The sequence below is a fragment of the Daucus carota genome, chromosome 4 (assembly GCF_001625215.2).
Source record: "Daucus carota subsp. sativus chromosome 4, DH1 v3.0, whole genome shotgun sequence".
NCBI lineage: Eukaryota > Viridiplantae > Streptophyta > Magnoliopsida > Apiales > Apiaceae > Daucus > Daucus carota.
In genome coordinates, this window is record NC_030384.2 from 34,059,978 (window position 1) to 34,075,661 (window position 15,684).

General features: G+C 32.1%; 1 protein-coding gene across 1 annotated transcript; it reads right to left on the bottom strand.

The window, feature by feature from the left end:
- Positions 1–769: 769 nt before the first annotated feature.
- On the bottom strand, positions 770–2,180 carry LOC135151918 (sodium/calcium exchanger NCL1-like). Its single transcript, XM_064091014.1, has 4 exons — positions 2,041–2,180; positions 1,660–1,891; positions 1,294–1,539; positions 770–1,145 (listed from the first exon to the last, which is right to left on the bottom strand). Exons 1-4 carry the CDS (start codon positions 2,076–2,078, stop codon positions 897–899), a joined length of 765 nt encoding a protein of 254 aa, XP_063947084.1. The 5' UTR covers positions 2,079–2,180; the 3' UTR covers positions 770–896.
- Positions 2,181–15,684: the final 13,504 nt, after the last annotated feature.

Genomic DNA, 15,684 nt, shown 5'->3' on the forward strand with positions numbered 1-15,684 from the left:
GAAGGAATTACATGTTTCCCATGAGTATAATGCCTATAAGCCCCCATAAATCACAGTGAATGAATTTAAAACACTCATCGCTAGTGTAGTATCTTTTACAGGAAAAGGAATTCTTGATTGTTTGGAAAATTGACACACATCACAGGTACTGGGGAACTTATCTGATTGTAAATCTAGGTAGGAAATTATTTCAATTGTAGAGAATGCAGGGTGACCTAATCTGGTATGCCACCCTAGTGCAGTGATGACATTACAAACATCTTGATGAAGAGCATGATTTATGTGGAGCTGATACAAGCCAGCAACAGTTCACCACTGCATTAAGTCACGGAGAAACAAGAGAAGCAAAGCAACGAAAGAGAATGTGGAAGTAAAATGCAAAATGTTTATCATATCAGACAATGCAATAATTAGTTCCTTTACAGAGTCTTTGATTATATATATGCAGATCTAGCAAAACCTTTCTAGCTTACACTAGAAATAATTACATACAAATTTTCTATATCATTTTCTGCAATCTCTTGTGTTTCAGAAACAGTGTCCATAACTTTCTGGTCAAAGTATTTAAAAACAACTTCAAGCTGCTTATAACATTTTATGATGCCTGAAAAAACAAGTACTATACATAAAATATTTCAATTTGGAAACAGTTATATACTACGAGATCACAATATAAAAAATATGAAAGACAGGAACAACATACAGTAATTGTACATGTAGTTGAATCAAATTGCATTATTTACTTAAAGGGATAAATGTTATGATATAATTCTTAATCAAAATACTTCGGAGCCTGAATAATGAAAATTTTATTATTAAATGTTTTAGTTCAGAAGTTTAAATTTCTGATTCCACCAATGCATACATTTGCTCATTTGCTTGTGTAAATAGACGGTTCAGGGCGACCAAAAGTAATCATCGACCAAATAAACGATGATCAAAGATAATGGATACAGCGAGTAGGCAATGAACATTATCCAAACTGGGAAACGGGATATGAATGATGCGATAAGCCCCATTATAGAGCAAACAATAACTACGATCATCACTTCAGCAGAGAAATGCCATACTAAACCACGGAAGTATACAACTGACAGAAGAACAGAAAATCCAAGAACATTGTTCATGAACACCCCATCATAGATCTGCAGTCACAAATTAGTATAATTTACTTTGTTAGTTAGATACTATATGAGGGAAAAAATGATGTCCCAGTGACAATGGTGTGTCTTTGTGTTTTTGACTTGTCAGATACTTCTTGAATTAAATTAAGAAAAATTAAGTGATGCGAACCTCAGAAAATGTCAAACGGGTATTTTTTGGTATCTTGTCTCTTACTGCTCGAATGGCTGATATAGCTGTTCTAGCACTTGTAGCCAACGGAACTAAAACAAAGGCAACATAAAATGATGGTATGTCTGCAGATGTTGCAAATTTCTGAACGCTGTGTATCAGGGGCTCGGCTAATACTGCTAACATTACTATTCCAACCACCAACAGAAATATAGCCTTTATCCACGCCCTTGCAGATCTGTCCACCTACACATTATATTATGTAATCAAATGAAAAAGATTTCAATTTAAAATTGTTGGCAGTGGGACTGCTCAATAGCCTTGACAATTTGTAACCAAGATTTGATTCATGGTTTAATTACTTACATTGTATTGTTGAGTATTGCCCCCAGTTTTCTTGATCCACTTTTTGAGTCCTATTGTGAATTCTTCAAGACTAATTTCTTCGTTTCCATCAGTGTCAAGATCTTCAAATATTTTCATCAGTGCCTCATCTTCAGCCATTTGCACCTTATCTGCACTAATATCTGAGAGCAATGCCTTCAATTCAGACTGCGTTAAAGATTTACTCTTGTCCACATCTAGTCTTTCAAACAACCTGTAAAAAATTCATTGTTGGTTATATACTCACAAAAAGTTATTGGTATAAGCTGAACAAAGTTTTAGAACAGCAGTCAAGTGTTTGATTGCAAAGAGACTGAGAATATTAAAATTGACCAATATATGCAAGAAGCACTGTGAGCTTACTCTATGATGGCAGACTCATTAGCTTCTCCATCTTTCATATGTCTAACCTGCTCAAGAACTTGCTTCTTCACATTCTTCAGTTTCTCTTGTTCTTCTAGCACCAGGGTAATTGCCTAAAAAACCATGTACAGAGCAATAAAAGTTAGAAGCAGAAAGCCAGGAATACAATATATTAACCATGCAGAAAATTCAGATACGGAAATAATTCAATGCATTGGAACTACCCCACCTCCAATTTGACCGTCCCTGGTAAAATTGAACATGTTTGGCCGAATTTTTCCTCAAATCTTGGAGTGCATGCACATATTAATTTGGGGTGTGGCAATACATATAAGTTGTCTTTGCACAAGTTGTCTGCAAAGGTGATGAAACCATGTATATATAATTGTGCTAAAGCAGAAATCAATCAGCCTGTATTGATGGGTTTGAGAAAGAAAACTTGCTTCCTTAGAATTACGCCACCAAATTTAAAATGTATGTTGATTTATGTAGTTTTGTGTTAGCCAACATTATTGGTGCTAGATAATTTGATAGAGCAGAGCAGGAAACATTTTAGATCTTCAATGGGACAACCTGTAAGTAACTGCAGAGGAGTTGGCAGCCTGCAGTGTGTTTGAGAATCATCGATCACCTCCTTAATTACCATATATATATGATTCACAATTGAAGATAAAAAGATGTAAGTTGAATAAATAAATAAAAATACCTTGTTCTTTCCAGGCCGGTGTGTTAAAACTATTAAAAATGTAATCCTGAAAATACCTTGTCCTTTCGAGATCCGTTTCTTCTCTATAGATGTCATTCAGGACATCACACACATCACCTGCACCATTTCCATCAATGTTGCAAAGCTAATAGCTAGTTCCTTGGACAACTTAGAGAGAGTTATAGAACAACGTATTTTAACCAGTACAATAATGAAGGTGTTGTTTTTGTGATGCGTGTCATCTTTTGATGTTAGATTTTGCTTTTTAATTACCTTATGTTGTTGTGCATGATGGAGCTCTATAATAAATTGCCTTCAAATTAAAAAGATGACCATAGAGGACTAGGTGTGTGTGTCCTACTTTAAGCAATGTCAAGAAGCATAGAGCTCATGAAGACAAACGCTCAAAATTCACATAGTACACTACACCTGTTAAACAATATTCAAACAAAAAAAATATCATTTAAATTTGTAGGATGGAGAATATCATTCAAGTCCTACAATTGATGTTTCTGCACAACTAGTTTTAAATTTCGGTTTGCTTGTCTACCAACATAGAAAGGTGACTTGATCATTTCATCGACAAAGTTTTGGTCCAAAAGAACATTTACGATGTCATGGGGGTTGAATTTAATCTTGCTTGTAATTCCATTCAAAAATTAAAATGTGGAGTATCAGATCTCCCGAATGTAAGGTTTTTCATCATCATTATCTCAGGTTTGATCTGTTCTATGCGCCTTTAGCGGCACCTTGACTCGAAAAAAAACTTTTTTAATTAAATGGTCGGTTTCATGTATGAATTTAGATATAGAATATCATAAAAATTAGTTATTTTATGAATCCTTAAAAAAATTCAATATAAGACTGATTATCCTTCTCAATTAAAGGAGTCATCCATGTATGTCAAGTATTTCTTAGCAAACCTAAAGAGAGACTCACACCCTATCCTCTTGATTTTTTTTTTATAATGAAGTGATCATCTAAAGTTTTTATGGTAGATGACTTACTTTTGTCAGTTTTGGTGTCTCAATTTAGACAATAGTTTAAAAGGCAATATAATTGAAATTCAGATGAACAACACACAGCTTTCACAGATCATGAAATGTGCTCATATACTGATATACTAAAGAATATTTTATCCCTCCCCCGTAGTTTGCTCAAACTCGTAGAGACCTATGGATACATATCATCAATGTAGATTATGAAATCGGACACTTATAGCCTATTTTTAGATGACTCAAACTTGTTGAATAAAAATAGGCTTTAAGTGTCAGATTTTATCTACTTCGATGATATGCACCCATAGGTCTCTATGAGATTGAGCAAATTACGGAGGAAGGATAAGATATTCTTTAGTATCTTAGTATGTGAGCAAATTTCAGGATCTATGACAGCTGTGTGTTGTTCATCTGAATTTTGATTATATTGCCTTTTTAAACAATCCAAATTGAGACGCCAAAGATGACAAAAGTAAGTCATCTTTCACAAAAACTTTAGATGACCACTTTATTATAAAGAAAATCAATAGGATAGAGTAAGAGTCTCTCTCTAAGTTTGTTGAGAAATACTTGATGTACATGAATGACTTTTCATTGAGAAGGATAATCAATCTTAAATAGAATTTTTTTAAGGATTCATAAAATAACTAATTTTTTATGATATTCTATATCTAAATTCATATATCAAACCGACCATTTAGTTAAAAAAAAGTTTTTTTTCAAGTCAAGGTGCGGCTAAAGGCGCTTAAAAACAGATCAAACCTGAGCTAATGATCATGATGAAAAACCTTACATTCGGGAGATCTGATACTCCACATTTTGATTTTTGAAGGGCATTACAAGCAAGATTAAATTCAACCCGCATGACATCGTAGATGTTCTTTTGGATCAAAACTTTGTCGACGATCAAGTCACCTTTCTATGTTAGTAGACAAGCAAACCGAAATTTAAAACTAGTTGTGCCGAAATAATCTGTATTCCTAAATTTGAGTGCTATCTTGGTATACTGTTAAAACTTAATTTTGTAAAAATTTACTTATGGGTGGCTTGCCACTATATCAAATAATCTTTTTAAAAAGTTTTAGGGCTTATACAATTAGGTGACCTTTCTATGTTGATAGACTTTAGGCAACCAGCTTCCCATAACCTGTTGTGTAATGCTTAGTGAGGAAAAGTTATTTTAAAGTTTATGTTTATATACATACTACTATATTTATTTATTTACATACTACTCCCTCTGGTCCTTTATATAAGGTACTTTGACTTTTTACACACAATTTGAGAAGCTTTGACCACATATCTACAATCAATATTTTTAAAATTTTCTTTTTCTGAATAATAGTATTTATGTTATATTTTTATTCAGAAAAAGAAAATTTAAAAAATATTGATTTTAGATATATGGTCAAAGCTCTTAAAAATATGTGTAGAAAGTCAAGGCGTCTTATATTAAGGACCAGAGGGAGTACTATATTTTGTAATCATTGCCTTTCTATATTTCTCTTTCAAGTTAATCAGTGGTACAATGAATGACATTATTTAGTGAACATAGAGGGATTTGATTGGGGAGAAGCTTTACATTAAATTAGGGATTGATTTGGTCCAAAAAAATAAATTGTTTTATATGAAACTATTGCGTTAATTTTAGCACTTGTTTTCCCAGGACACAAGCCCCTAAAGGAGTTTGATTGTGATATTGTTACTAGTTTGTTTGATAAAAATATTAGTTTATATAAAATTATTTTTTGTATTTCAGGTTTTATAATTTTCCTTCAAAAATCAACAAAAGCGGCTAAAGAACTTCAATTGGCATTTTCCGCTTTTGTTTAACTTCAAAAAATGACCAATGTCTAGTAAATCAAAAATTCCAAAAATATTTTATTATACTTTCTTGGTCTCGAAAAATATAATAATTTTCAAAGTAGTAAAACTCTTTTCAAGGATGCTATGAATATTATTTAAATAGCATTTATTTTTTAGAATAAATATTTTTAATTAAATTTTCTTATAACTATTTTTCAATATCAAGTGTTTTTGACAGACAAACAAATCAGTTCTTTGCTATTACAAGTAACTTATAATTTGAGAAAAATACAGAAGAAGTCATTAGTTTATTTTCTAAAAAAATGCATGATAATGTCAAAAGTGTACTCTACCTTACCTTTGCAAAGCTTCCTTCAACTCTTACAGAGAGATGCTTGTTTTCCCACCATGGACCTAAATTGTTTTATGAAAAAGAAGTAATAATGATATGTTATAACCAAAGTTAGAATGCAAGAAAGAACAGACTTCATAAACCTATAAATTTTAACCCCATCATGTATGTTATACTCCTATTTTTGAGGATACATCACTTTCAATATCAAAGGCATGTACTTTGCAGGAGGCAATTGATTCACAGCATATTTTAGGAGGACAAAGAAGGAGACATGTAATAGACAAGAGAAGTATTTAAATGTATTCTGTACAGTTTGATTTGTTATATGTAAGTACCTATTAAGTAGATGATACTCTAAAGATAATATAAAGATCAATAGAAAACAAAGTATGTTTCTCAAGCACTCACAATTCATTGAAGAAACAGTTATGCATATCCAAACTTACAAAGAAAGGCTGCAAAAATCATACAAAGAATTCAAGCAAAGGAAACAACGGGCCACTATAGACCTGAAATGCTAATTAAGGTTCTCATACCAAAGTTGTAAACTTCATGAACTTCATGTACATCACCCTTCACTTAGTGTTCAATTCTCGTATCTTCAGTAACAACACTGTACATTGAAAATTTAAGTAGTCTAATTTGACGTGTACTATGGATGTTTACGAATTTGAATAAGACATTAAGTCATCGTTGCCGTTAGATCAAACACTACTATATGCATCTACACCAAAAATTCACACTTAGGGGAATGAGCTTACTTACCCTCGAGCATCGACCAATATTGTCCCCAAGTGTTTGTTCCTCGAGTTTGTGGTCTCAATTGCACATCAGCCCTCAAAAGTAGAATATAATTTTTTTTTTAAACATTTCCTCGAGGCCATAATCAATACATACACATTACCTGAAACTAACTGAGAATCTCACGGTCAACAGTATGTGCACGTGAAAATCCACTAACCACAATTTTGTGGCTTTGGTAGGCTGTTTAATTAGCTTTTTTGTTTCACTGTAGATGTTGGATATAATCAATATTCATACAATCAAATAACATATAAACAAGTACATACTATATACAAACAATTAAATAAACAACTAGTGTGACCTAAATACTATTCATGAGTTCTGTATAGCTATGAAGATAAATACTAGCTATTGAATGATTAACAGCATTAATTTAAGTATATATCAAGCATCAATACATTTTTTGGACCTAATACGTCACATCTGACCAAAAATCTTGTAGACAATTATATATCCTGATATGTGAAATTAATATTATATATGCATCAGAATAATTTAGATTAAAATGACAAAACATCACCTGAACTAACAATTAACAAATTAGAGCTGCTACAAAGTTGAATCTTTGTATCACTGATATAAATTTGGATAAGATCATTCGTCCTTTCACGCAATTTGGCTTCACAGCTCATCCAGCCCTTCCATTTCAATATTTTAGAGGTTGATTCCATTTCAGTCCCTGCAAATTGATGTATATTAAGAACAAATATTAAATATATATAATCCAGTAGTAACCATGATTGTCTTACAACATAAATTACCAATTTATACTACAAAATGTAACAATTTATTAATTTCTTGTTTTTATGAATTAGAAAAGATCAAGCTCTTATTAGATCTACATGTTTGAATAGCTAAAGAGAAAGGGACATTATTAGATCACCCCTTTAATGACCAGATCTACGTGTTTGAAAAGGTAAAGAGAAAGGGATTATATTAGTTCACCCCTCTGATGATCAGATCTATCTATTTGAACAGCTAAAGAGGAAAGGATTATATCAGATCAGCCTTTTGATGACCGGATCTACCAGTCAAAAATCAACCGATTATCAGCCCAGCTGGTCATGAATCCGAGGGCACTGATCACCCAAGTGGAGATTTTTATACACACACAAAATAAACACCATATAAATATGAGGAGAGAATACATGTGAATATTATATGGGGACAGGAGGAGGGTGGGGAGGAAAGGACACAGGCATAGTGATGGAAAGAGAAAGGTGGTAAGTAGTGAGATGAGTATGGTAGATGATATAATGTAATTGATAAATGAAAATGAATGAAATTACAGGCCCATATGGCCCAGATTGATCATATTGGTATATTAATTTCACACACAAATATATATACCTAAGATACAAGTGGGCTTATTCTCTGAGGTTTTATGGGCCCAAAATTATTAAGAACTATTATATATAAATATGACTTTACACAACATTAAAAAATATATTATTACACAAACTATATATATAATCATTAATATTCTTAGTGTTCATTTTAAGTAACAACACTGTAAAATTGAAACTTTAACTAGCCTAATTTGGTGTGCAATGTCATGTGTTTATGAATATAACAAATGATGCATTAAGTCATCGTTTTAATTAGATCAAAACTATATAAACTATGGACACACACTAAAAATTCACACTTAGGGGATTGAACTTACTTATCCTCAAGTATGGAACAATATTGTCCCCTAGTGTTTGTTCCTCAAGCTTGTTCTCTTAATTGCACATCAGCCGTGAAAGTAGAATATAAAAAATAATTTCTACCATTTTCCTGAGGCCATAGTCAATACATACACATCACCATTAGGAGAATCTCACCACCACCAATATGAGCTAATGAAAAGCCACATACCATAATTTTTTGGTTTCTAAAGGCTGTTAAGAATTTTTATTTTACCCTGGATGTTGGATATAATCAATACTATAAATGTTAATGGTTTTCTTTTTATACTAATAATCAGAAATGTCTAGTTTTTCCGTCAATTATGTGATATTTATGGGTTAACATATATGTGATATGTAAACAAAACCGATTAATATTTATATTTTCTAATGGTGAAATTTAGTGGCCAGTTAATGTATTACTAGTGAAATTAATCTATTGATTTTGCATTTATGTTGATCTATGTAGTTTTACTCATATTTGTTAGTTGAAATGTAAATCATAGATAAATCATCAATGTGTTAAATGTATTTTACTTGCAAAGTTTAGTTTCAAATAATTATAATCTATTCCTTAAATATTTTTTAATGTTCAAATTTGTATTTATCCTTTAATCTATCATGCATTTTTTTTACTTGGTCTGTCTATGTCCAATTAGCTTTAAGGATGAAGCCAAATATTTGCTACATCCATATTAAGGTTGATTAATTACAATTTTGATGATTTTGCCTTTAAATAAATATAAAGATACTTTAGAGAACATATTATTAAAATAATATTAATCGTAAGTTTTTTAAAAATGTATCACGTCGGATAAACATATGACTACAAAAGAGAATTATTATTTTTAATAATATATGATATATATATATATATATATATATATATATATAGGGTTGCACTCCACACAGAACACTTTAAAAAAAGAACAACACAGAACACTATCATAACACTTTTTCTTTCATAAAAAATGATTTGTTATGATTATAATTACATAGTTAAGCGCTAACTAAACTTAATATATGAAATCTAACATCCAAATCTATCCAAATTATTAATATGAAATATTATAGAATCCAGAACAGAATGCAAAACAGAATCCAGAATAGAATCATGTATATATTCTTTACATGATTAATATCACATAGAATCATGTTATTTTTAATCCATAATTGTTGTTAAACATGCTAGATACTATTATTATTCATAATAAATGGTTAATTAGCTTAAAGTTAGAATTTAATTCAAGTTTTAGATGAGATTCTATTGTTCTTCTTTGTTCTTCTTTTAAGGGTGTTCTGTTTTGAGCAATGCCCTATATATATATATATATTTTAAATCTAAATTATTCATACCCACACACACACAAACACATAAATATATATATCATATGTAAATAATGAGTGTTGTATGATTGTGAATACTTATTGGGATTCACTTAATTAATCAAAAGCATAAATCTAAAATAATTCTAATCATATATAAAAATTTAAACAATTACAATGTGTACTTGAACATCAGAATTTTGAAAGTTTTCATTGCATAAATTGATAGGAAACATCCTAGGTCTTCCAAGTAACTGCAGAAGTGTTGTCGGCCTGCAGAGTGTGGTTGAGTATCACCGATCACCTCCTTGATTACCCTGTGATTAACAGCATTGAAGATAATTAATAAGCTGTAATTTGACTAAATTAGAAGAATTAAACATAATACCTGACACTGCATGCTCGAGACAGTGGTCTATGATGTGTTATAACCATTAAAATTCAATCATAAAAATACCTTGTTCTTTCCATGCCCGTTTCCTCTATAGATGTCATCCAGCAGATCACAAACCACCTGCACCATATCCATCAATGTTTCAAACCTAATAGGTTGTTCGTCCCGAATCTGTTGCACCAGTGCACGCACCTCATTAGGGGTGAGGCCATACATGTTTGGGTGCTCTCGGGCACAACTGATGGTTCTTTGCACCACTAGTATGAACAAGTCATCACTCATGCCAGTAACAATAGTTTGGTTGGGATTCTCTTCTTTGTCCCTTAAGCGCCGTTGTTCACTGGGAGCTGTATTTAAATAAATGTCACTAAACAAATTTGTATATAAAAAGACAACCATGGTAAGAGATAAAAAGTTTATAGATGACAATTCATTTCAAAAATAAATACCACAACATGTATATAAACTTACATATCACTTGGCTCACTTTCATGGGCAAGCTTCGTCTGCTCATGGTGCTGTTGTGTCTGATCATTTCCACCAAATGTTGGATGGCGGCTCGTGCCCGCTTTAGTCTCCTATCAGTGCATATCTGCCTGTACCTCTCCTGTCAATTAGACAAAAATTTATTTAGAAGCAACAAGAAATCGTAGTAGTATCATGCAGAGTAGCTTAACGGTAACTCATTACCATTATAGGCCTGGCCTTCGTACAAATCATTAAATCCTCGTCGTTCTTGCACTTTGAATGTGAATCGACATGGATATTCTCGAGATGTTCCTGCTTGCTGCCTAATTTCTTCACTGAATTCTGTCAAACAATAAAATTATCAGGAAGACGTACATCGTACATGATTCATTTGATGAGAATTTGATGCTAGAAAATTAGATAATACCAGTGCAGGATCCTCAAATGGGAGGGTACCGGAGGAGCTTGGATTCGCACAGCTCTTTGGGGTGGTCCGAACAGCAACCTGATTGTGGGATCTCTTATATTTCCAATAGCTGATGAAACTCCTCTTAACTGGTGCAGCTGAGTAACTAGGTCTTTGCTCCTCGCTGCTATCTTCCACCAGCTTGCTCGACTTTTTGTGCACCCTGTTAACAATGGCACTGCAGTTCTTTTTAGCACCATCGCCCTGTGCAGGAACTTGAGTGCACTTAAGCTGCAAAAACCGAAAAACATTACTAAACAAACTATCCCCATTCTGCAATTATTTTGTTACTTAAAATTATAGCTTTGATTTAGTAATTATAATATAAAATTCCTTTCACATTGTTGCTATCTATTGAAGATAGACATAAAAAATACAGTATAGTCTAGTAATAAGGTTAATCTTTTGATGCTATTCATGGTAAGTTCCATTATTTACCAAAAATAGTTCTTGAAGACGTGAATTCATGTGTATCTTAATTCGACACACTTGCATATATATCAAATTACCTTCTCTCCTTTCACAGGAGAATCATGAAGTACAAGGTCGGCAGATGAACAGTTAGCAGGAGCAGCTTCATGACTATCCTGGTGCTGCTTCTCCTTTTTCTTATTCCACACAGAGAAGTCCACTTCTATTACCTAATTAATGTGCAAATTTAATTATTTGAAACTTCACCACTTCACAAGTTGAAATTATATATGAAAGATAAAACCAATATTAAGGAAAGCCAAACCTTTCCAGAATCAATAGCCCTCAAAGGTAATATAATGGAGTGACGAATGTCTATTATATTACCCATATCACTATTCTTTGTCAGGAGGCATCCCATGTGGTCTGGGGTATCTCGTTTCCTTAATCATTCAAAAAAGACATATAAGACAAACCCTAGAAAATTTATGGAAATAAACAAAAGGGGAAAAATAAATGCATGCCATGGCGTACCTGCAAATAAATTGAACTTCCCCTTTATACAGTAGTAATTTAGGAGGAGGAGAACAAAAAAAAAAAAATTAAGTCAGGATTCTTATATTAATAATTATTCATATAATAAAGCATTAATCATCTATGTATCAAAACTTATTACAATTCTTACAAAAAATTAAGAAATATAAAAGAGATAGCATAGTTAAACTTAGTACACAATTTAATCAGTTACTTACCACATGTAGCTCCTGAAAAATATTCAACGAGAATGTATTCTACAGTGGCATAGGTATTTGTTTTCTGAAATTTGGCCGAAGCTCCTTTCAGAATCTTGATCCTTTGCCCTCGTTGCCAGTATTTTCCTTTCCTCCAAACTTTTTTACAAACCCTGACAGCTACATATACGTAACAGAAAATTAGTAATTTCTTGTTATTCCCCACGTATTCCAGATAGTAATTTTTCTTGCACTTACCATTGCTATTAATACCAAGCAAGTCTTTTCTCGAAGAATCAATATTGACCACCACACATTCTTCGTCCATGCTGCAATCAACTTCCTCATCAAAATCAGAATGCATGTTGAGTATCCAATTCTTATACTGGCTCTCCATTTCTGAAAGTGACAGCATCTTCCCTTCTTTAAGAATTCGAACATGAATTCCTATATGTCCATGCATGTGAAAAGATAAAAATTATTATTGTATTGTTAGTTATGATAATAAAGATAAAAGAGAGGAAAGAGTGTGTAGTGGGCATCCATTATTTGAACCTAATACCTTGTTCAATGCATGGGAGTCGAGCACCAAAGCTCTTCAAGGCTTTAGTGTAAGGATTTTCATCAAGCAAATCAGTCTAGTAATAAAAATCACTCATCAATCCAAACACTAATTAGGAAAAGTCCATATAAGGATTAAAATGCCCCTATGAACAATGGACCCATTAAAGTTTGGCAATATTCAAATATATACATACCTTACATGGTGTGGGGATGAAACAAGCATTGGTTTCTACAATCAGAATGAGAAAATTGTTAATAAGAACAAGTATAAATTATCTCTATATCGTATATATGTACGTTCATAGAGCAAGAAGTTCACCTATAAAGCATTTTACTCTAGAGTAGCATCTCTTCAATCTGTGTGCTTCATCACCCATTCGGTGCTTAGGCTCCATAAAAGGAAGTCGTGCCTGCAGAGGGTAAATGTTTATCATTTAAATATTTATCAAATTCATTACTGATCAAAATCTACAATAAATAGCTTACCCAGTAAGCATTTGGAAGCAGTCGGCCCATGCGCCTCACAGATACCCAACTAAAGCTTTCGATACCACACCCATTTGCATCTAGCTCTTTAAGGATTCTATCACTATTCTCCTCGCCCTTCATAATCAGTTATACATACTTAAAAACAACAATGTGTGTGTATTTCTTGATTTTATAAATAACAATTCTACTTTAATTGATACCTTGTGCAAGATAACTTCAATTTGTAAAACAAATCAACAACTGCTTAATAGTAAAAAGTGAAAGTACATTCACTTTTAACTTTCTCATTCCTCATAAGTTAAAGGTTATGTTTGTACTATACGTCTCATTTTAATCCCGATTATTTTATATATTATTAATTAAAATATATATAATATATATTACAATTAATGTGCATGGATATAAGCTAATAAATATGTTTTTTTCCAATGTATAATTTTATGCCAAGCTAATACTTTTTTGCCCTGACAATTAGCTTAAGTAATAAACACACCTGAATAAAATATTAATAATCACCCTTGCAAAAAATACAATTAAGGTTGTTGTGCTGGTTAGGTTTATCCATACCTGGGTAATTGGAAAGTAAACACATCTCAATCTTGCATTTCCTTTACCAGATGTGTCCGATGATCCTGAAAATTTACAGACATTCTTATAAATAAACTTAATTATTATAATTGTTAAGAAATCTTGTTATATATAATGCATCGTAATGCTTACCACAAGCTTGTGGGGTGAGAGATAATTCGAGCTCCAATGTAAAATGGGGGCCATTACAAGCATGAAATTCAGTAATAGATACCTCTCCCCCATCAATTTGAGCCAAATTTTTTCCATTGACCTACATGAAAATGGATGAAGATTCAAACTGAATGTTTATAAAATTAATCACAAACAAATAAGATGTGAAAACACTGTATTGTAATAAAGGTCAGACCTGAAACTCTATTGGCCTGAATTTTGCGTAAACATGTGGCTGATGATCAATCTGTGGCTGAGCAATATAACCAGCCTATGTAAGCTTAAAAAGGTAAAAGAGGAAGGCCATACCCGCCCTGGCCTTTCACTAATTTAATTTAATAATAGTAGCAAGAAAGTTACCAGAATGTAAGGAAAATAAATATCCTTAAGTTTGCAAAGGAGTTTATGTAACTCTAATCTTCCCGCATGTAGATTAAAAATTTCAACCTGCCATTAATTCAGTGTTGGTAAGGGTGTTCAAAGTTAATAAAGGATATATATTTCATAGTGTATAAAAATAGAGAGGGCTCATCGGTGAGCAATATTGCAATTTATGTTAAATTTTATATTATATGTGTCTTTAATTTTCAATAATAATTTAAATGCATGGTAATGTTTTCAAGGACTACGGCCAAAAAACTAAAACATTACCTTTGTAAAGCTTCCCTGAGATGCTTTTCTCAACTCTTCCTCTAAGATGCTAGGTATTTCACCTTCCGTCTAAATTATTTTTGAAACATAAGTGAAGTGTATAACAAGATAAACATATTTAGAATATTATATGAAGACCAAATTTATAAATATAGTGAAATTACCTTCCATATATGAGTTCCACTTGAACCATCACCTTCAATTTCAAAAGTATGTACTTTGTCAAAGGCCTTTGATTTTGAGAAAATTTTAGCACACCTAACCAATCAGATAATATAGGAGATGAATTAAAATTTACTGGGGAGAGTTGAATTTGTTACGTGTATGTAGGTAATATGTTAATAACTTTTTAATGCATACCTTCCTAACTGAACAGAGGAAACAGCTACTCCATATCCGAACTTGCCAATGATAGGCTGTAATTTTAAAAGAAACAAGTTAAATAAAACAAACAACTGACCACAAAACCCGGAAATCCTAAAATTACAAACCAAATTTGTAAAATTAAAATACATGCATGGATCAACCTTGTCTGAGTGTCCATATCTTTAGTAACAAAATAGAATACATTCTCTAAATTAATCTGTCTAGTCAAGTTCATGTTATCCTCTAATATACAATTAGTGTCATTGAGAACATATAAAATATATAATTAATCAAATATTAAGTGATTATTGACCATTAGGTAAAAGTCTACTAATTGATTAATGGACATAGAAAATGCTTCTTTAAACGAATAAGCTTACCCTCAAGTATGGATCAATATCGTCTCCTAGTATTTGTTGGTTAAACTTGTGCTCGGAAGAACTTTGGCCCCTAAAAGCTCAAGATAGAAAAAAATAAGCTTCAAAAATACAAATACACACACACACATATATATAATTCCCATAGGCTCATGTCAATGTTAAGCATACATTTTATTTGATAATGATAATCGAGGACCACAAGTCTATGCTTGCTAGCCATAAATTATCTCCTTTTGGTGAGGCTTTTCAGCTTTCTTATTTGTAAGTACAAATTCCACTCAAAAACTATATAAAATTAAGGACGAACCCCTTGCATCCTCA

Coding starts and splice junctions, on each gene's coding strand:
- LOC135151918 (XM_064091014.1), bottom strand. CDS start 2,078: ATGAAAGATGGAGAAGCTAATGAGTCTGCCATCATAGA. Junction 1,540..1,659: donor GCAATACTCAACAATACAAT/GTAAGTAATTAA, acceptor TATAATGTGTAG/GTGGACAGATCTGCAAGGGC. Junction 1,146..1,293: donor CCCGTTTGACATTTTCTGAG/GTTCGCATCACT, acceptor TTGTGACTGCAG/ATCTATGATGGGGTGTTCAT.